The sequence below is a fragment of the Sprattus sprattus genome (genome assembly GCF_963457725.1).
Source record: "Sprattus sprattus genome assembly, chromosome: 1".
NCBI lineage: Eukaryota > Metazoa > Chordata > Actinopteri > Clupeiformes > Clupeidae > Sprattus > Sprattus sprattus.
This window is the reverse complement of record NC_137920.1, coordinates 66754806-66777318: the sequence shown is the minus strand read 5'-3', so window position 1 is coordinate 66777318 and position 22513 is coordinate 66754806. Positions and strand designations below refer to the sequence as shown.

The following is a 22513-nucleotide window of genomic DNA, read 5'->3' as shown; positions in this document are numbered from 1 at the left end:
TAGGGTGAGTTATACCTCCTGAACACTACTGAATCTGTACATCTGATTTATAACTGCCTCAGGTACACCACCCTGTCTCTTTTTGCTTCTTTCAGCTTTGATTTGTCACTGCCTACTCATATCCTAAATATGTTTCAAGCTTGAGCAAGGGCTGTGGGTTCATATGTATTGGCCCTACCATGAGTTATAGGTTTAGGTGTCAGTGTTAAGATGCTTATAACTGCCAAACCACCTTTGAGAAACCTTTCAGCAGCAGCTGCCAACTACAGATATGATTTAAAAAATAAATAAATAACAATAATATAAATTAATAAATAAAACGAGCAACCAACTCACATTTCTTGTAGAAGTGACTAAGAGAGTTGGACTTGGGGGGTCTGGGGGCCTGGGCAAGGGGCTGAGGGGGGGGTGATGATGGCAGGGTGGTCCTGGGGGGGCTCCGGTCCTGCACTGGGGGCAGGGATCTGCTCGGCCGCACAGGAGACAGGTAGCTGTAGAAAGCAAATTAGATGGGTTACGCCTGGGCTGCAGTTAGCATTAGCATTGCTTCCTGTAGCATACTGAAACTGTAAACAAAGACACGTCATCCCATGGGATTCTGAAGGTATACAGTATCTAGGATTGGCACAGAGCTGGCGGTGCTGAAGCAGAGACCCAGTGTGTGTGATCAGTTGTTTGCCACACAGGTTACGACATTCTCCCTCCAGAACCACTTTCCCAACATCCATTCTGGCCATGAACGTCACGCAATGTGACTAGGTGTGTGCTGCTGTAAACCCTACAATAACATTATGAATAGAGGTAATACTGAGCAGACTGTTGTTGTTACCATGGGGCAACTATAAGCAGCGGAAACGTCCACCTCCACTGAATCATTGGCCCAATGACTAATGTCAGTGAAAATGACTCACCTTCAATCATGTTGTGGAGAGGAGACAGGCAGGAGATAAAACAGCTAAACAGACTCGTGGCATCCTGTCAACAGTGAAAATCAACTGTGTGTTGCACTTGTTGGTTGCTTTGCTTTGCTTTGCTTTGCTTTGCTTTTACCCTTCCGTCCTCTTCACTCCAGACCAGCTCAATGGGGTTTAAGTCAGGAGACCAGTGCAGGCCATCCCATGGTTTAAGGCCTGGCATCTTGTTCTTATCTAAGATGGTTCTGACAGAGGTATGTTTTGGGTCATTATCTTGCTGTATGATAAACCCCTGATCATCTAGGCGTAGAGCCAGGCACGTGCACAGACATTTTGGGGGTCAAGTGCTCAAACCCAAAAAAAGGGCACCCATCGCCAAAATGATTCATGAAATTAAAACTAATAAATAAACAAAAATTTTGATAGCCTCAGAGGATATTTTGAAATTATATATTTATTTTTGTTTTGTTAAGAAACTTACTCAATTTATCATGGGCTCCTCTGGAACAGGTAGGGTTACTGATTTCCCCTCAGGTGTTTTACTATTTGATGGCCTCATCTAAGATTAAAGAGAGTTGCTACCCTGAGCTGCTTGCTACAGTTCCCTGCGCTTCTGCTTTTGGAGTCTCTCTTTTCTTGTCATTATGCTGCAAATGTTGTAGAGGAGATAAATCAATGCTGTGCATAATAATCAAGAGTGACTTACATAATCTCTATACAGCTGACAACACAGAACACACAATTTTTTTTACTGTTTTTTTTTTTTACAGAGTTGAAGCATAAGCAGCATTACACTAATAATATACAGCAGTATACCTCACCAGACTGTCATGTACGTAGCTCAACTTAAGACCTACCTCTCATTTCAATAATAACTATTTAAAATTAAACAAAATGAGTGGACTTGTCTAATTTGTAGAACAGTAAATTTGCCTTTTAAGTCTCTGCCTGTCTGCCTGCCTGCCTGTCTGTCTGTATCCTTGTCCCTCTCCATCTTCATTTTACATGACAAATGTCAGTAAACAGCAGGACAAGTCTTTGAAATTACGGATTTCGTGAGTTTTTTTGTTTGTTTATTTTTTAAGGAAACGTTGGAGCAGTTGCGGCGTAATATTTTCAGTGGCGCTAATGTTGTGGTTAAATTATCATCAAACAACGTCGGGGGATTGCACAAACACCGTCATTACCTGTTCGTCTGAGGCTGCGGGTCGGCAAGAAGTAGGCCTAGGCTGCAGCCGTTTGGCCTGGCGCTCAGCACTGCATGAGCACTAAGTGGAGGAGGAGGAGGGAGGGGCGTGGCAGGGGCTTTTGACCGCCGTGGAGCATGTCAGGGCGAAATTCTTACAAGAACTCAAATAAGTGCCCCGTCAGTAGAAAAACGCATTTTGGGGGAAATTGATGAGAGAGTAATTTCTATTCTAAAATATAAATATTGATAAATGAAGAAAAAAGTGGGCTCCAGCCATAGGCAGAGATCCCGGGGGGGACAGGGGGGACGTGTCCCCCTCTACTATAAAGTTGTCCCCCCCTCAACAATCATTGTAAACACAAATACAATTTTTTGAATAATATAGTAATATGAAACAAAAGCCTGACAACACAAGCGGTGCTTATTATAAGCATAAAACAAATGTGTTTTTTAAGTGTTGAAAAATCATGATCCCCTATTCCCAAAGTGTTTTGGTTCACATGCTATTTCCAATGGGCGGGACTACTGTCAGCTCCCTGTTTCAGTCAATCAGCCCAGTAGCATACCATGAGTCGTCAGCAGCTAGCCCCCAGACCAATTCTGGCCCGCCAGCGCTTTTTTGGAAAAAAGGAAGTTTGATATAGCAATCTGTGTTTCTAAGAAAAAGGGAGTTTCTTTTGTGGTTGATGCAGCAATCTGTCTTTAGTCCAGTAAAGGGCGCAATCTTTTTTCCAGTAAAGTGTGCAATATTTATTCCAATGCAGTAACGAAGCACGTGAAACATACCCCGGATACAGCGGTGCAGATCTGAAGAGAAAAAAAGACTTGTGGTTTCACTTGAAATTCATCATCTTTGAAGCTAAGCTGTGTTAGCTATCTGTCTAGTCCTGCAAGGTAGCAAACGCAGTTCGCAGGAAACATACAGAGAGATAGGGCAATACGGCCAGACAGCAACTTTTTCATGTCCCCTCTGAAATGTTACCATGTATTGTCTCCCCACTACAAAGAAATGGGATCTCCGCCTCTGGCTTCAGCAGAAGGGGCACTTTTCTCCTCTAGAGCAAACGAGCAGGTGCTTGAGCACCACTTGGGGTCTATCTGTGCTTGGCCTGCGTAGAGCATATGGTAGCAGAAAAGCGTATTTATTTTTATTTATTTTTTAAGTTGATAACCTGAACAGCTCCAATCATTTCAGACAAAAAGACTGAGACCTATTTATAAAAAAAAATAAAAAAAATAAATAAAAAGAACAAAGCCCTTGATGGCAACACAGACTGTGCATAACCTCAGATTCAGAGAATGCCCAATTCCCCTTCTTGCATAATGCGTCTAAACGCTCTAAAATCCCAGACAAGTGCAAAATATGCAAGGTAGTCATTTTCCACAAAGCAAGGAGGTCCTGTTACACCAGGTCCCAACAGTTCCATTCTAAGACCTATGCTTACTCTGCCTTTCTCAAGATGGACACATATACACATAGTGCTGTTCATTCATGCTAATGTCTAATGACCTAATACGTTCATAGTCAGGGAATCCCTGGTAGTCATACAAACCCTTTCACTTCCTCCCAATGTATGATCCACCCTTGAGAAATCTCGAAAAGCTGCTGTGCAGTGTTACAACCAGCAAAGCTACAAGAATCAGAATCAGAAACGTTTTCATTGCCAAGTAAGTGAACACCTACCAGGAATTTCTATGGTATATTGGTTCAAACAATAAACAAACATACACTATAAACAATAAAGAACCACCATTCTATACTATTCCACTTTCAACACAGTAAGGTTTTCAGAAATACGTTCATCAAATTGTGATATTGAAGGGTTAATTTCACTAACCCTGATCATTCTATGAGCTAGCTAGCAGGAGCTGTTATCACTAACATGTGGCTAAGGGGCGACCGCTCTGCCACCGCCATCATTCCAGAAAGGCAAGTGTTAACCGGTTACTAAGAATAGGACTACATGATAGTGAAAGGCCAAAAGGTTACACTGTTACACAGAAAGTCCACTGTGACAATTGATGATGTGAAACTAGGAGGAGACTTGGAAGTATTAGAATACTCTGCACTGAATGACTGAATGTTCCAGACACTGTATGAACTTCTCCCCTCTGTATGTATGCTTCACATACTCCTGAGGCTTGGTTTGGAGATTTCCAACGACAATATAAACACAAAGAGCAACAGAAAGATGTGAGTGAAAATAATACGCTTTTCAGTACCACACCTGGCACTTCCCTCTCTCTTGAAGCACATAAATACACATGCTCTTGTTGTCGCAGTGGAAGTTTAGCATAAAAAATAAAAGGTCCGACACCGATAGGTATGAGGTTTTACTCATCGGAGTGATACTCTTTGAAAAGACACGAAAGCAGATGTACCACAGAACACAGCATATAACCCAGGAACAGAACAGCCCCTGACACCCTTATTGATCTGCTCACAGAACTACAAGACAAGAGTGGACACAATCATCGTTTCTGTGTGAAGAACTTCCTACTTTCCCACATACTGCAGTTACTTATTAGCACACAGATGCGTTTTCTACCCAGTTTCTATAGAGGTCATGGAACAAGCCACTACAGTCTTGTTACCCACATCCCCATCGGGTATTTCACTTCCTCCTGTGCATCAGTGAGACTGTGAAGCCATATAGTAATTTCTACAATCTGTAATTCTAGATCTGCCACACTGTAGCGAAAGGAGAGGGCAGCCATCCCATCTGGCCTCAAGTCTCGGTCTACAGGAGGTATTCTGATGTCGGCGCCAAAGAGCCAGGCTCAGCGCTATGGTCAGTCAGAGTGCAACTATAGTGACGGTACTCCGTCAACCGTAAAACATCCAGGCAGGACCACAACAAGGCCCGACCACAGGCTTGGTGTGTAACTGAAGGGGGAGGGGAACTAGATCTGCCGTACCTGAGCCGTATCCAAGCCAGTTCAGGGCCAGGTCCGGTCGACAGGTACCCCCTTTTCCACCAGGGCTGGTTCAGAGCCTAATCTCAAACCAATTCTTCTAGTTTCGACCCCCAAAGAACTGGCTCACGGCCAGGAAAACTGGTTCCAGAGCTGTACTACCTCTTTGCTGGTCTACGTCAGGGGCTGGGGGCCAACGAGACCAACCGAAACCTTGTGAGGACCATTTAAAAAACAGAACTTACAGGTCTGCGGCAGCGTGGAGGGGATGGGGGGGCTGGTGGAGGGAGTATCTTGACCAACGAGACAAACTGAAACTTTGTGAGAACCATTCAAAAATCAGGTCTGCAGAAGTGTGGAAGTGCCGGGGGGGGGGGGGGGGCGGGGGCTGGTAGAGGGAGTATCATGACCAACCAGACAAAGCAAAACTTTGTCTGGGGACCTTTGAGGGGACCTTTTAAAAAACAGAACTCACAGGTCTGCGGCAGTGTGAAGGTGCTGGGGGGGGAGGGGCTGGTGGAGGAAGTATCATGACCAACTACACCACTCCAAACTTTTAGAAGACCATTCAAAAAACAGAACTCACAGGTCTGCGGCAGTGTGGAGGTGCTGGGGGGGCTGGTGGAGGAAGGCGGGGGGCTCCGCTGGCTCCAGACGGCCTTCTTCTCCAGCCAGTTGCAACAGCTCAAACAGAGGGGAGTCCTGCAGGGGAAACACAGGGCATTAGTGAGACAGAGTGTGTGTAAGTGCATGGGAGTCTGAGTGGGTGCGAGTTCTGATGCACATACAGATACAAACACACAGGCGCAAACACATACATACAGATGCAAACACAAAGGCTCACACACACACACACACACACACACACACACACACACACACACACACAGGCACACACAGGCACACACACACACACACCAGAAATAGAAAGGCTTTCCTCATATAAATATTTTTCACTCATTTGATGGAGCACAGGTAACAGGTAACAAATGATATAGAAGCTCTCCACCAAGAGTCTAGTTCTTTTAACTGTGACAAACTGTCATCAATATGAACGTTGTGGGGTTCCAGGAGGCTTGTTGGGCTGTAACCCACTCCTGCCAATCACACCGCTGTTGTTGTGTGCCACTGCTATCAGGCTGTCCAGCTGTGTCCACAGCACTGGGCATGGAGGAAAGGACCGTGCGTAGTGATGACAAGAAACACTTATCATATGTCAACCCTGCTGTTTGGCTAAGGGCAGGGATGGAAAATCGGAAAGAATTTCCGCGTTCGACTTCCTTGCTTATTAAATGACACTGAGCCAAAAGAGCTGAAGATGAGTTATAAAAAAAAACACGTTTAGAGAGGAGAAATAATGCTGTCGAGACAACACTGAAAATTAGAGGTTGTGCTTTGCAAAACAACCGATGACAGGTTTTATCATGCGACCTTGGGACTCTTGACACACTCATTTGTTTGTAAGAGGTGTGCACACACACTAACACCCAAACACTAGTAGAGAGTATAAGAGATTCTCTTGATGATGATTACTATGTATTTTAATTATGGTTCCCACTTCTCCTTTTCCCCTTCTGATGTACCTTGTGTATAGATATATGTAATCACAAATTATACACCCAACCCAAATGCTTTGGCAATACTGTAGAACATGTTGGTCATGCCAATAAAGCTTCTTTAGAAATTGAGAGAGAGGGGAGAGAGAGTGTGTGTGTGAGTGTGTGAGGGAGTGGTTGGTGAGTGAGTTTCTAAGAAATAGAAAAAGAGAAGTAAAATGCAAACAATGTGTATGTGTACGAGTACTGTGAGTAGTTGGTTCTCATATCTCTTCACTGGCGGGCGGAGGGTCAAAGTCTAGAAATGGTGGGGTGTTTTTGTTTCCATTTGTATTATTTTCTAACCCTATCAGGGCTTGAGTCAGAACCTCACCACACCTCTTCCTGTGCCAGCCTCGCCTGCTCTCATTCCTCTGCAACATGTCTCAGCTCGTAAGCCACCAATCACCGCCGCGCTCTGCAAACATGCACCCAGAGAGCGCCCCAGAGCCTAACCCCTAACCCACGGCCAACCCACTCGACCACAGCACAAAACTTCCCCCAGAACCTTATCATGCTAACGAAAATCATCTTCTTTATCTCCCCTCCATGCCCTGTGCCTCATAGGTGGCTTTTGAAAGCAGAACTGCATAATGGACTGGGAGGGTTGTGCGCTTCGACTCCTCCCACCTCTCGACCGGCTCCCCCTCCCCCCCCTGTGTCTGACAGAGCAAGTTGTTGCTTCAGTTCAGCCCTCGTCAGGTGCCTGAGCACCTGGTTTGTGAGAACTGTGTGCCTTGTGGGCTTGAAGTGAACAGAAACGAGGGGAGTGGACAATGTGGTGAAAGAGCTACAGGGCTGGGGAGCGGCAAGCCTAGACAGAGATAGACACAGAGGAAACACGTATACACACACACACACACGGGTGTGATCAAAAGCCACCGAGGACAGAGCTCAACAGACCAGAGTAAATCCGAAAGGACATCGAACTAATGAAGAAATACTGAGCTGTGAATGGATACTACAGAACAACACAAAAGGACAAAGAAAGAAGCAGAGGATCTAATACAAGTACCAACCTCTAACTGGTAACAACCTCTACTTAAAAAAGCAGATTAGAATAAGCTTTGAACCGATGTCTACTGGTCTAATGGAGGTAAGCCTGAAATGTTAATGCTGTGTGTTGGGAAGAGCTGAACTGAAACACAATCATTTGTAGTGACACAGCAACCATGTTTTGTGAAAACATGAAAAGTGTTTTTTTGACTCAGAAGTGCTACTAGGAGAGTATTTCCTGCCAGGGAAAAAACAGTGGGTCTGCTTCAGCAAAGTGGGTTTTTTTCCTCCCACAAAATCGACAGCTGAAGATGCACAACACAACCACACTGACAGCGGACCACTTAATTGCAGCACAAGAGGACTGTAACATCCAGGATGACTTCAAATACACTTTATACAGCACTGTTTTCAGCCTGGTGTTTATCTTTGGACTGCTCTTCAACTTGGCCGCCATATACATTTTCGCTTGTACTCTAAATCTGAGAAACGAGACCACAACCTACATGATCAACCTGGCGGCATCAGACTTGATGTTTGTGTTGACTTTGCCGTTTCGGATCTTCTACTTCATCAACCGTGACTGGCCCTTTGGCCCAGTGCTCTGCAAGCTGTCTATGGCCGCTTTCTACACAAACATGTACGGCAGCATACTGTTTCTCACGTGCATCAGCGTAGACCGATTCTTGGCCATTGTTTATCCTCTCCGTTCTAGAACGCTAAGGACTAAACGGAACGCCAAGATCGCCTGCTGTGTCGTTTGGTTGGTGGTGCTATCTGGCAGCCTTCCCACCTGCTTCATGATGGAGACCACCGCACTGATAAACCAAAACGAAAGCACCACTAATTACTGCTTCGAGAACTTCTCTGAGAAGCAGTGGCAGTCAACGCTGTCTAAAGTGGTGGTGTTCATCGAGACAGTGGGCTTCCTCATCCCCTTTCTGCTCAACCTTGTCTGCTCCACTATGGTCCTCCGGACGCTGCGAAACCCGCAAACGCTGTCTCGCGGAGGTCAGCTGAACAAGATAAAGATTCTGCGGATGATCTTCGTCCACCTGATGACATTCTGCTTTTGTTTCATCCCCTACAACTTCAACCTGATCTTCTACACCCTGGTGAGGAGCGACGTCCTCAAAGGCTGCCCAGTGGAGTCTGTAGCGAGAACCATCAATCCCATAACGCTTTGCATCACGGTGACAAACTGCTGCTTCGATCCTGTGGTGTACTACTTCACCTCGGAGGCTATCCAGAACTCCATAAAACGCAAGACGCAGAGCATTCGAAACGACATCAAGCTCAGAGAAACCCTCCAGAACAGTCCCAGACTGCAGACTATCAGACAAAAGTTCAGACCTGATGAATCAACCGTCTGAACAGACTGTTATTAGTAAAAAAAAAAGTTATGTGCCTCAAAGTGAAACTTCTATTGGATGGTTTACTTAAAGGACTGATTTGTGCTGTGTTGGATTATTTTATACGATATACAGTATATATCATCAGTCATTCATATTCATGATAGTTTTCACATTTTTGACATTTCCTCAGCAGTGGTTGTTGTTTGTAAAATCAAACATGATCTTGGTATCTAAAACGGATTACATAACTGACATAAATAACACAATTGCATTCATTACTGAACTCCAAAGAAAACTGCACTGAATGCCTTTTTTGACCATAGATACTGATCTGTGGGAAATGTATTTGGAGAAACAGGACCTAAGTATGTTCATGTAAGTTTGTTCATGTGAGCTCACTGTTGCTTCTCAGAACGTTGCATAACTATGCAAATAGCACACTTCACACTGATTATGCCTGAACGTAGTTTCACATAGAAGCGTCAGTCAAAACTGAACCTTATTAACGACTAAGGTAAGACCATTTCCTGGAAAAAAATTCTTATATGGCTAGAATGGCTAGATCTACAGAGATCTCTTCATTTCAGAGGGAGCGGGGTGGGGGGGGGGGGGGGGGGGTAAGATAGTTAAGATGCCATGAGTAAGAAGCATGTCTGAACATTGCCTGGTGTGCTGCACTGTGAAGTGTGAACTTGCCCTCAGGAAAATCTTTTTTTCCATTGGTGCAGCTACCATCCAGATTATGTCATCAACAACGTTGCACTCAAAACAAATGATAAAAACCAAGACATATAAACCTTCAATCCATAAAAAAAACAAGTAGGCCTAGTAGGCCGTAGTTTCACAAGCTCAGGTCTATTTTGACTGCATAACACAAATATAAGGTGCATGTTGGCGCATCCTATTGACACACAATAAAAGAATGTACATGCCATACCGTGTTTTATATGCATTTCTTGTAGTCTGGACACAGAAGAAACACACAGAGGGCAGTCAATTATTGTGTGGTTGGAAGGGATTCCAGAGAGAGACAGGGATTCTCCTTCCCAACATAACAGAATGAATTTCCCTCAGTCTTTGCCAGCACATCTATACATGTGCTTCTCTGTAAGCTGTGAGCGTAACGGTTATTCCCTACAACATGCTTCCATGCACATCTAAACACACATCAATCATTCTTACTCATCCACACTGTAAAATATCCCTAAACAAATTTGACTGTCATATCTGATCTTTGAGCATAGGTGCACACAAAAGGATTGGATATGATGGACAAATGTTAAGAGTGTATTTTATATATATATGTATATAACGGCTATAAATATGTGTGTAGTGTACTCCCTATGTGTGTGCGTGCAGTGTGCACTATGAGTGTAGTTCACTCTATGCATGTGTGTGAGTGTGTGTGTGTGTGTGTGTGTGTGTGTGTGTGTGTGTGTGTGTGTGTGTGTGTGTGTGTAGTGTAGTGTAGTGTACTCAATGCGTGTGTTTGTAGTGTACTCTATGCGTGTGCGTATGTAGTGTACTCCATACATGTGTGTGTGTGTGTGTGTGCGCGTGTAGTTCACTCCATGCGTGTGTGCGTGAAGTGTACTCTATACATGTGTGTGTGTGTGTGTGTGTGTGTGTGAGACGTGTAGTGTTTGACCAGGTCCCTACCTGAGTGTGCGCTGCACTGAAGGCTGATATTTATTGATTCAGTGTGACCATGTCAGAGGGCTTCATACATGAAGAGCCATTCAGGTAGAGCCTCCATTTGCACCTAAGCCACAATAACTACACTACTACTAGCACAACCACTACTACTACTACAGATACTACTACAGCTACTACTACAGCTACTACTACTGCCAATACCAACACCACTACCAACCCAGCTACAGCTACTTTTCATTAAACAGCAACACAGGACGGCTCAGGAGAGAGAAGAACAGAAGGACATTCGGCTAAGAGTGTTTACTACATGGTAAGTAAGTTCCCTGCTCATGGTATGGAATTGCACGGTCTGGTTTGGTGTTTTGTGAACCTTGAGCTATAAAAGAAAAACCCTGTTCACCCAGGCTGGGAAGAATTTGTAATACTGGCATAATGAGAAGTAAGGGGTAGCATCATCTAATTACACCACTGTATGTGAGCTCAAGCTGTCGTGCCGAAATATGCCTGTTGCGTGTCTGCACAGACGAGCTACTTCATGCTTTTATATCTTTTGGTTTGCATGGTCTGTTTCTGAGGTTTTTGGTCTTTGGTCCTTTTTCCTGTTGCGTGTCTGCTCCTCAGACTATTTGTAGGGTTGCAAAACCAAAAGACTGAAAGTAAATGGCACGTTTGTGTGAAGTATTTCGTTATTTGTCGGATCATTTTATTACAGATCAGATCAAATGTGACATTAGCACGGTAGGGTGTGTCAGCTTCCTCTAGAATAAATCCATTTCATAGTACCTGTAATGGCACCACTGACTTACATGGCAACAAGAACATTTTGTTGACCGAGATGCGTCACTATTAAAAGTGGATATTCAAAGTAAAAGCCACAAGTTGTGGGAATCTTTGAATCTTTACTCCAATCGTACAACTGTCTTGCCTGCCATTATGAAACCTTTTTCCCAAAATGTCTAATGCCAGGAATTCCTGACTGAGGAATCAAGCCCAGACATATGTCAGCATACCTCCCAGGCAAGGGAAAGTATGACACTTAAACATGAACGAAAAACACTAAAGATCAAAGACTATGGTGAAAGTGGCATACTCTCCTAAAAACAGCACAGAACATATCAACAAACAAACAATAAAAAACAAAACACTTATTTTCTATTATTCACTCTTCAATACCTTACGCAAGTCTGCACAACTGGTCTAAGTTTCAGATCATGATTAAGGCTTTTAGCCAGAATTTATAAGCATGGGAAGATATGACTTAGATGTAGATGTTTTTGGAAGTCCACATTGTAAAGGTTGCGCTGGACTTGTGGGGAAAGGGGCCGTTAGAATAAGGGGAGGGGGGTGGTGGAAAATTTCTGTTATCCATTTTAACAGAGGACTGAGGGGATGATCCGGCCTCATACACACATCAAACACACACAGCTGGGCACACTATACTGTCTCTCTGCAGGAAGACTACACAAATATCTTAAGTCAACACCCGGCAGACCGTAAAAGGAGGAGTTCATTACGTTTTATGTGCTGTTTTCTAAAAATGGCGCGTGGACGCAGCGGATTTTATGAAAGCACACAAATCTTCCAGCTTTAACTAGCCAAACAACTTCTTCTCATTTACTCTAGGCAGTGCCCTCCCTACCCATGGAAAGGATCTCGCCAGAACTCCGAAGGTGAGAGAGGAACGTCGCGAGGCGAAACTGTCCCTGTCAAGCGGCACGCCATGGGGTTGTGGAACCGCACGGATGCTCCCATCCAGCCCAACTGCACGCTGGACACCAGCTACCGTTTCACCTACTACCAGGTGTCCTACAGCGTGATCTTTGTGCTGGGCCTGGCGAGCAACGCTCTGGCATTCCGCCGCCTGTGGCTCTCCCCCCGCGCCCTCACCAGCACCACCGTCTACATGACCAACCTGGCCGTGGCCGACCTCTTCTTCGTGGTGTCTCTGCCTCTACGCATCTACTACTACCACTACAAGGCCACTCACTCCTCCTCATCTTCATCATCCTCATCGGTGGACTCTGCCCCTGACTGGTATCCTGGGGGCATCTTCTGCCAGCTGACGTTCACGCTGAAGTATATAAGCCTGTACGGGGGCATCTTCTTCCTGGTGTGCATTGGCGTGGACCGCTACTTCGCCGTGGTGCACCCTCTGGCGCAGCGGCTGCGGCGCGTGGGCACGGCGCGCCTCATCAGCGCAGGCATCTGGTGCCTGGTGCTGGCCCTTAGCCTGGCACTGCCCCTGCTGCGCTCCGCCGCCGCCCAGCACCACCAGCCCTGCCTGCTGGACCCGTCCTCGCGCCAGAACCGGGCCTTCATCCTGGCGGCGCTGGTGCTGGTCCAGGCAGCGTTCCAGCTGCCGGCGCTGCTGCTGCTCTTCAGCTACTGCAGCGTGCTGCGCGTGCTCAGGCGGCAACCCCGGCGACGCACCCGCAAAACGTCCCGCCGCGGCCACCACCACCACGGCGGCACGCGGCAGCACCACAACCGGCATCGCCACACCCTCACCGTCATCTACTGGGTGCTGGGGGTGTTTCTGCTCTGCTTCACGCCCTACCACCTCAACCTGCTGGGCTACACGCTCACCCACCTGGGCCTGCTGCAGAGCTGTCCGCTGGCCAAGGCCACCAAGGCCCTGCACCCCGTGGTGCTCTCGCTGGCCAGCGCCAACTGCTGCTTCAACCCCCTCATCTACTACGTGTCCAGCGGCCTGGCGCACAGGGACACGGCCAGCAGCGGGGGCAGCGCCAGCCAGTGAAGGCCCACACACTCCGCTAATGAGGGCGTCCGCTTGCCTACAGCAATGAGGGCGTCCGCTTGTCTACAGCAATGAGATCATCTGCTAGTCTCCACCAATGAGGATGGTTTACTAGTCAACACTAATAAGATCGGCTCTTAGCTAACATACGTGTATCGAAGTAAGCTGAATGGTTTTTGCTTTGTAGTTACTTTTTTCGTTAGCATTAAGTCTAATTGTGTGAGGATTTGATTTGCATGTATGTATTTAGATATAGGTGTTGAATTGAATTTCATCAATAAATAATCTGTTGAGAGAAAAACATAGTGTGTGTCACTATCGCTGCCCTCACAGGCACAGCATAAGGGACAGGTCTAATCTGAAAAGTAGAGGTAATGTTTGCTGCACGTTTACCACACGCTTAGCACGCGTTTATTGCACGATTGTCACACGTTAACACCGCGTTTACCAAACTGTGAGCATGTGTGCTGTCATGATGTCCACTCAAATCTCAGCACGCCACAGGTCATCAGCTCACAGGTCATCAGCTCACAGGTCAAGTTGTTTGCACTGAATGTTCTCCCTCAGAGAGAGAAACGAGGTGTAATCAAAACGTTCTCTCACTCACCGCTCTCCAGGCGATGCTCTCGATGATCACGTGCTCGCAGCGCTCCAGGTGCTTCACCATCTCACGGTTCAGGCTGGGTTCTGCCTTGATGAAGCTCTCGATCACCTTGTAGAAGTCAAAGCCGTGGAGCTTGAACACGCCCAGGAGCCAGGGGAAACTCAGGTCCGTGTCCGTGGACAGACCACTCCCTACCGGGACAAAATAAATAAGAAACATAAACATATGGTTTAACAGAGGCAGAATGGTAAAAAGAGAAATGAAGAACAATAATGATGACTTTGTGCTTTACAGCAGACTTTTCTGCTAAATACTTGTGTCACATTAATTTGGCAATACCAATCATGCGGTTTCTATTTTTTGAAATGATGGTATGAGTTGTATGACATCGTAGTGCAACTCATAAACCTACCGTACGTTGCCATGACTACTTCCAGGGAGCAAGACAAGAGAGACGTATGGAATGTGGAGTTATTCAGAAGTTGACTGAAATGGAAAAGAACAAATGGGGGGGTTTTAAGTCATATGAGTGTGACTCGGTTAACTTTTCCTTTAATAAACAAGGTCATGATATCATGTTTTAGGAGATCAATCTTACCTGAAGTTGTGTTGGGACAGCCTTTTTTCCTCCTGCGTAAAACAAACAAACAAACAAAAAGACCCGGTTGTTATAAATCCGATCGGGGAACAGGAGTTATGACTTGTTATAGCACGTGGATATGACTTGTGGCTGATTTACCGATTTCAGCATGGACTCCATTACTCTGTAGCACAGACGCACGCCAAGGGCAAACCTCTGGGGGAGAACAAGAACACCAACAGCATTGACGCACAGAGCCAATATTACAACCCACAAAAGAACACAAAGACTAGATTATCTTGACAATAAGCCATCAGACAAAAACGGACCCCAAATATTGCCACCGTCCAAAACCAATAACTTGAGGTTGAGACCAATAATTAACAATAAAACTTGATCCCTTGCATTCTTAGGACAATACAACATTATCATAAAATATGTTTCTAACAATTTAAGTCTGTTTTCCATAGTGACCGTACCTGGTTGCCTGCGCCTGAGCAGCCAGGCCCGACCACCTGAGCGAAAGCGTGGCTGAACACTTCTCCCAGGTGCTCAGTCCTCTTAATGATCTCCTCTGTCGGGTTCACTGTGCAGTTCTGGAAATAGTCACTCTCTAATCAATTCCGGATCTCTCACAACCAAAGCCGTTAAACACATTAACTGACTCATCAACAGTCACTCACCAATCAATGAAACTTTGAGAAAGTGAAACTGAAGTGTTAATGTAGATTACTGCTGGTCCCTTAACTTTATAAGTCTTACAACTATACAGCCCTCTTCAAATCTATCGGGAGATGTAAAATATAGCTTTCTTGCGAAAAGAGTGATATCAAGGATTAATTGCAGAAGGTCTACATTGTGGAAATGTGCAACCCCATGGGTAAAGCAGTCCAAATTCAGTACTACTCACCTTGAAGTAGTTCATGAGTGTCTCAGAAGGCTGGTCGCTGGCTGAGGTGAGGGAGACCCTGAGTTGCCGGACAGAGGATAAGGTTGCCCTGGAAACACACATTCTCATCAGCATCGCAAGACAGTAGTTTCAGACGCAGTCTGCACGTAACACTTTACATTGAACGCTGGTGAGACGTTAGAAAACAAATTCACGGACGCCCTAAATGGGGTCACTAAGTCACCATCATGGTCATGCAGTAGACTAAATCACACATGAACTGACTGTTGAGAACAGTCAACTGTTTAACAGTCATTCTAGTAACCAGTTCATACATTCCGCAGGGATAAGTGGAACTAAATAAGTGTTAACAATGTAGATTACTGCTAGTCCCTTAACTTTAAACCAGTGCTGCACAGCCATAAGCCTTCTGATGAAGCAGCACGCTCCATTGGAGCCGCAGTAAGCAATGTTAGCAGCTTTTGTTCACTTCCACCAGAATCATTACCATGGAAGACCAAACTCCCTTAACTTTTAATGTGCTGTGAATAGAGAAGAAAATTTGCATGCATATATGCCAATCTACTTGGAACGTTCCTGATTGGTTGATGTATCTGCCTCGATTACAAGTCGATTACGATTACAAGTACCAGAGACATTTCCCTTATTTTTCCCCATTACCTCCTTTTCCTCTGTCATGGAAATAATCAGATTATATAAAATAGCTTTATTATATTTTTGTGTTTGTGCTACCTGACGGGAGTCTGCAAGACAGCAGGGGAGAACTCCTCATTCTTCTTAGGGGTGCACTCCACCTGGGCTCTGCTATACACAGAAGAAAAACAGAAAACAAATTCAACTCATTTGAGCACTTAGATCATCACAGATTATGATGACAGAAAACCCCCAAAAAAGGAACATTTATGGTACATAACGGATAACAGTGTGCAAAAAAACAAAGCTAAGGTATTTGAGGCCCTGTGACCGCATGGAGATCTCTGGACTGGTCTGGACAGGTTTACTTACATGACGGGTTTCTCCTGGTGCCATTTTTCATCACCGTTCAGGAACAGCCTGCCATCAAAGTCTTTATTTTTGAGAAAAACGTCTTCAAACTTCATCGACAGCTCTTCAAACTAGGGGGAACAGATGAGGCGGTAAGAGGGTTGAAATATTACAGTCTCCTTTCCTCGTACCAAATCTCACCTCTTGCGTGCACAGGGTGAAAGGTTATACAGTTTTATATGTTAGATAAGTCTTCATTTGAACGCCTGATATAGTTCAATATAAACAAGTGTACTTCTTTCTTATCTAATCGTCCGGTGCAATGAATGCTTTGCATTAACATGGTAAAGGTCAACAGAGCAATGCCAACAAAAGCCAGTTGCCATGACACACCATGGTAAGAAATATATGTGAATGTGATTGCTTCCAGCAAACCACTGTTGGTGCAAAGCAAATTTTACCTTATGTCCCTCAGCCACTGAAACAGCTGCTGGCTAAATCAATTTCCCTGAGGAGCCATGGCTTATGGCGATTTAATAGCGCATATAAATCTATCTACCCATGTCCCCTTTGAATGGGCAAACATGCCACTTCAAACCCAACCGACCACCTGTCAGGAAGAGGGAGTATGTGTGTGGGGGAGGGGTTGGATAACAGGATGAAGCCACACTTTCATATATGGAGAGGCAACACTCAGAGTGCCGTTTCTCACCAAGGTGTTTGGTCAGGACCTGTCTGTCTGACACAAACCAACCCAAGTCCCTCTGCCCTGACTAGAGAGGCTAGAACAGGATGAGGGAGGCAAGTCATAATGCTAGCATTGCTAGCCTTCAATCTTTCTTTCAGGACTGCAATAACTGCATTTTATTACACTGTTACTAGCGAAATGAGTAACCATCTAAGTGTTTCCAGAGAAAGAAAGAAAGAGCATTTTCACTCAGTCGTTAACTCTCGCACACAATATTGTTTCCATTACAACTGCACTCACACACCCTTTCCAGCTCACGGTTGCTGTAAGTGCGGTTCTACACTGTAAATAATTCTTATTCGTCTGGCTCTGTCCCAAGTGCACTTTGGTGTAACATTTCATTAGTGTTGCACAACACAGAAATAATACAGAGGTCTTGTGAAGCTAAGCTAATCTTCAAATGGACACATGAGTGACAGCTCATTTAATTTGGATGCTAAAATCAAGGTCCATGAACTAAACTGTGCATTTACAACTTCCAGCATCCTCTGCCCTTAATTCCATTTGAGCGATTGCTAAGAATGGTATAAGGCCATGATGCATATTTCCTGCTTCCTGAAAGATTGATTGATTGACTGATGGATTTAGTATTGAATTACTTTTGCGAGCACAAATATGTTTAGATTCTATGCACGAAAATGGATTGTGAAAGAATGGATTCTTAAAGAGTTTCTCCAGATGTCTAGGTTGTATAATTTGGTAAATTGCCTTGATCACAGCCATGACAAGCTACTCTACAAGTATCATCACCATCATATAATTCACCCAACATGACTTTTCCCAAGTCACTCCAGAATTATACTGTACAGACCTCAACTCTGCCAGTCATAACAGTTCCCTTAAGTTCATTATTTATCACATCATCAAATGGAATCTTCAGTTGGCAACATTCAGATCACATATTTGTGATCGTACTCCTCAAAGGGTTAAAAGACTTCTGGAAGAGCAACCACCACAAGTTTGCATACATGTGATTATACATCACAACTTCAAACAGGCATTGACCAATCAGCTTGCAGAACCAAAACTAACTATTTCATATTAACATGTAATAATGCACAGGATATAATCATTGATAAGAATGGGTTACCTTTGGTAGCTCCTGGGACTTTAAAAAGCCTGATGAGTCCAAAAAGGGGGAAAAGACGGTCTCGTACAGATTTTTCACCTGCAATAAAAGAAACTGTTCAGACTAAGAACTATTACACGCCTCACTATCTTCTTAAAATACATGCAAAAATCCTGCCATAAACATTTCCTGTAAAATAACCTCTGAATTAAGGACTTTAAAATGAGGACATGAACTCTGGCAACATTTGAAGATATTTATACGCAGTTGGACTATCTGCAGTAAATCTCAATAATCTTAGAGAGTCCTCACGTCAAGCTAAAAATGGAGAGCTCTACAAAGAGGGCCAGAGGTGTTCTTAATCAGACAAGCAACTCTCAAGCAAGACATGAGCCGATTCCTGTGCGTACACAAAAAAAGGCTTTTCAAAAATAAAATGACAAAAAACAGGCAGACATCTCCACCTTGACGCCACTACTTTTTTCTAGCCCTCCCTACACCAGAGCAGGCCTCGTCCAGATCAACAGATAACCATCACACACCTCGTCCAGATCAACATATAACCATCACGCACCTCGTCCAGATCAACAGATAACCATCACACACCTCGTCCAGATCAACATATAACCATCACGCACCTCGTCCAGATCAACAGATAACCATCACACACCTCGTCCAGATCAACAGATAACCATCACACACCTCGTCCAGATCAACATATAACCATCACGCACCTCGTCCAGGCTGCATTCGTTCTCCTTACAGACGACCTCCAGCAGCGGCTCGTTCACCTCCGGCGGACGCGGTTTCGATTTGCCCTGGTTGCGCCGCGAACTCCGTGTTGGGGTCAGCTTTGAGCCTACCAAAAACACACACATACACACACACACACACACACACACACACACACACACACACACACACACACACACACAGAAGTGTACACAAAGGCTAAACAATAGGCATGGAGTGGACATAGTTACAGCAAGCATCATCACAATGCACTGTGTGGAAAAAGACAAAGGCAAAGTCTGTGATTTTCGTCTGTATGAGCTCAATCAATCTCCTGTGTTCATTCACTGTGCTGGCTCTGTATATGGGAAACACACAAAGATGCTCAGACTGAGCCGTACAATATTCCAGCCAATCAACACGTTGCTTCAGGAGTACGGAAGGTAGGGGAGCAATCTCATTGGCGAAAGGTTGTTGAAGTTTCAGCTCAACAGAATCGCAGACTTCCATCCATCGTGTGGACACAGTTAAGAGTGCACTTGCTTGACAATTGATTCAGTTCTTGTGTTAAAAAAAACCCGAACTGTTTGATATGGATCGCTGTTGTAAGACAGAGCAGGAAGTGTGCAGACTCACTGTACAGAGGCTTCAGAAGGGAGGAGGGGGAGCGCTTGATGAAGAGCTCCAGCACACAGATCAGCAGATGGAAGGAGATCACCAGGTCATCCTCCATCTGAAGAAAACTTCCTGCGCGACACGAGAGAGAAGAGAGAGACCAGCCCCGCAAGGGTGGACGTCAGGTCAAACAGGGACAGAAGTTTGGTTGGGGAAAAAGGAAAGCAACTGAATGGTCTGATAGATAAATGGAAAAATGGAAGGAGATGTTATTGCATGAATTGCTGTTTTAGCAGAGTTTAAGAAACAAGAGGAAGATGGTCGGTGAGAAAAAAATGTCTCTATTTGTAATTGCGATCACACCTTTCGCCAACAGGAACATGGTCCAGATGCTCTTGAAGATCTCTGTGCTCCTACAGAAAGAAACAAGAGGAGGAGACATCAGTTTCTTTAACAGAACACACCTATGCATTTTCAATGCATCCCAATGCTGAGACTGTATTTCTCACAAATGTTCGAACAGTCTGTAGTGAATGTTAGAAAAACAGCACTTCCATCATTTCATACTGATGAACTTACTCAGCCTCAGTGCTCTGTGCATAGATGTCCTTCCATATCCTAGGGTGAGAGCACAGAAACGGTTAAAACAACAGAAAGCATTCACCCTTGCATAAAAGGGTGTAGAGAAATAAATAATACATTTAAACAAAAGAGGTAAATGATCGTGACTTATTTCCTTTTTTAAACAAAACAATAGAAACCCCATATTCAACACACTGCTATTTAATAATAACCACTTTACAAAAGAAAGCTTCCCTCCACGATTGAGATTAAGGACAAAACTAGCCCAAATGATAGTCAGTAATGCAGTAATATCTATAGGTGCCATAGGTAATGATTTTGAATTGTGGGTACACTCTAAAACCCACTGCTGCCACCTAAAGGCTGGGGCATTGGTGTATCTGTAACGAAAGTTACCTTCTCACATCTGCTGTTTATCTGCACATAATTCTATAAGGTTGGCATCCATTTGAGAGCGTTAATTAAACTACACTACACTCATGTAGTCAAAATGCCTGTTGATGCTTGGACATTGTGTAACGAAACAATGAGAGGCCTGGAAGGTTCCGAACTCACTTCTCAAACCTCTGGTAAAGTGCCAGAGAGACGTCATACTTCTTCTCCAGCCTGCTGACGGCAGAGTTCACTTTAGGACTGATGATGTCTATGTTCACGTCCAAGTTCTTCATCACTTCAAGGAATGGTTTCATGCTGCACGTTGAAAATGAAAACAAAAATCATTAACATCCATACACCTATCAGCCATCTTTATCCAGCGTGACTCATAGTGCAGGTACATGTACATTTGGTCACTTGCTCCAATGGTTGTGCTACATGATCACGTTCATTTGTCACATTTTTGTCACGTGAGCAGTGAAATCCAACCTCCTCAACTGACCTGCCATATACTGGGAGCAGGGAGCAGCGGCCACAAACACACACACACACACACACACACACACACACACGTGGAGCAGGGAGCGCACACACACACTCGGAGCAGGCAGCAGTAGGCGCGTGCGTGCACACACTAGGAGCACGGAGCAGTGGGCATGTGTGCACACACACACACACACACACACACACACACACACACTAAGAGCAGGGAAAACACACACACACACACTAGGAACAGGGAGCACACAAACACAGACACACTCGGAGCAGAGCGCACACACACATACACACTAGGAGCAGGGAGTACACACACACACAAACACACACACTCTGAGCAGGGCACACATACATACAAACACACTCGGAGCAGGGAGAACACACACACAGACATAAATACACACTAAGAGCAGGGGGCACACACACACTAGGAGCAGAGGGCACACACACACTGCAAGAGCAGAGAGCCTGCCCGCACACACAGACACACACACACTAGGAGCAGGGAGCAGTGGGTGCGCACACACACACACACACACACACACACATTAGGACCAGGGGGCACACACACACACACACACATTAGGACCAGGGGGCACACACACACGCACACACTAGGAGCAGGGAGCACACACACACCCACACACCCACACACTAGGAGCAGGGAGCGCACATACTAGGGGCAGGGGGCAGTGGACAGCCGTGGTACAGCAACCAGGGAGCATTTGGGGGATAAGTGCATTGGGCTTCAGCTGAGGCTGTTGAAGTGTTGAGGAAAGGCGCTGCTCATTCAATCCCCCGATTTACAGGGGATCAAACCAGCGACCTTTTGGTCACAAGACCCGCATCTTTAACCTTTAGGTCATGGCTGTCCCGTATGGTAGTAGTAGTAACATATTTCAAAACTTCACTTGTGTACTTCAGGCAGCAAAACGACAACACATGTAGAAATACTTATATGGTTCATTGATTTGACCGGACATACACATTAAGGTATTAGGTAGGCATTAGTAGGCTTACTTGAGACCAGCGGCTTTCTGCACGTCTGTGAAGCCGGGGGTTGACACATCCATATCTATTGCAGCTACGAACAGACAGGCTGCCCACAACTGTTTGTTTGAGTCCTGTAAGTGCAGAACAGAATTAGAAACTTAAGGTACTGCTATATTTGTGCGTTTTGTTACAAAGCTGTGTAGTGTGTCACAACATACGGTCATTTTCTCCATGGAATCCGACGCTTTCTTCCATATTGACCAGGCGTGATTACAGAGCGAGTTTGTCACTTGAAGATCCTTACAGAGGATAACGAAATCTACGTCTTTGTCTTTATGCCTGGAAAAACAAATGACACAAAACATTACACCATGACACACACGCTACAACATTGTTGGGACCGTCATGTGTGTGGGGGGTGGAGAGAGAGGGGGAGGGTTGTGG

The 22513-nt window shown here is 45.0% G+C and overlaps 3 protein-coding genes across 3 annotated transcripts in view; 2 read left to right on the top strand and 1 right to left on the bottom strand.

Moving 5' to 3' along the window:
- The window catches only part of rb1 (retinoblastoma 1), a 28938-nt gene that overhangs the window by 5662 nt on the left and 763 nt on the right, over positions 1 to 22513 (bottom strand). Inside the window, exons 2-19 of the mRNA XM_080839331.1 lie at positions 22288 to 22408; positions 22097 to 22200; positions 20759 to 20893; positions 20201 to 20239; positions 19985 to 20034; positions 19643 to 19753; positions 19009 to 19133; positions 18296 to 18373; positions 16479 to 16588; positions 16206 to 16277; positions 15474 to 15561; positions 15043 to 15159; positions 14723 to 14779; positions 14582 to 14613; positions 14396 to 14469; positions 13987 to 14174; positions 5606 to 5721; positions 337 to 491 (exon numbers count right to left, since the gene is read on the bottom strand). Of these exons, the coding sequence (XP_080695457.1) occupies positions 337 to 491; positions 5606 to 5721; positions 13987 to 14174; positions 14396 to 14469; positions 14582 to 14613; positions 14723 to 14779; positions 15043 to 15159; positions 15474 to 15561; positions 16206 to 16277; positions 16479 to 16588; positions 18296 to 18373; positions 19009 to 19133; positions 19643 to 19753; positions 19985 to 20034; positions 20201 to 20239; positions 20759 to 20893; positions 22097 to 22200; positions 22288 to 22408 (1772 nt within the window). The remainder of the gene's footprint in view (positions 1 to 336; positions 492 to 5605; positions 5722 to 13986; positions 14175 to 14395; positions 14470 to 14581; positions 14614 to 14722; positions 14780 to 15042; positions 15160 to 15473; positions 15562 to 16205; positions 16278 to 16478; positions 16589 to 18295; positions 18374 to 19008; positions 19134 to 19642; positions 19754 to 19984; positions 20035 to 20200; positions 20240 to 20758; positions 20894 to 22096; positions 22201 to 22287; positions 22409 to 22513) is intronic.
- On the top strand, positions 7922 to 8983 carry lpar6b (lysophosphatidic acid receptor 6b; the record flags this gene model as incomplete). The annotated part of the gene is made up of 1 exon (XM_080839332.1): positions 7922 to 8983. One exon carries the CDS (start codon positions 7922 to 7924, stop codon positions 8981 to 8983), a length of 1062 nt encoding a protein of 353 aa, XP_080695458.1.
- On the top strand, positions 12342 to 13379 carry LOC308367226 (lysophosphatidic acid receptor 6; the record flags this gene model as incomplete). The annotated part of the gene is made up of 1 exon (XM_080841070.1): positions 12342 to 13379. One exon carries the CDS (start codon positions 12342 to 12344, stop codon positions 13377 to 13379), a length of 1038 nt encoding a protein of 345 aa, XP_080697196.1.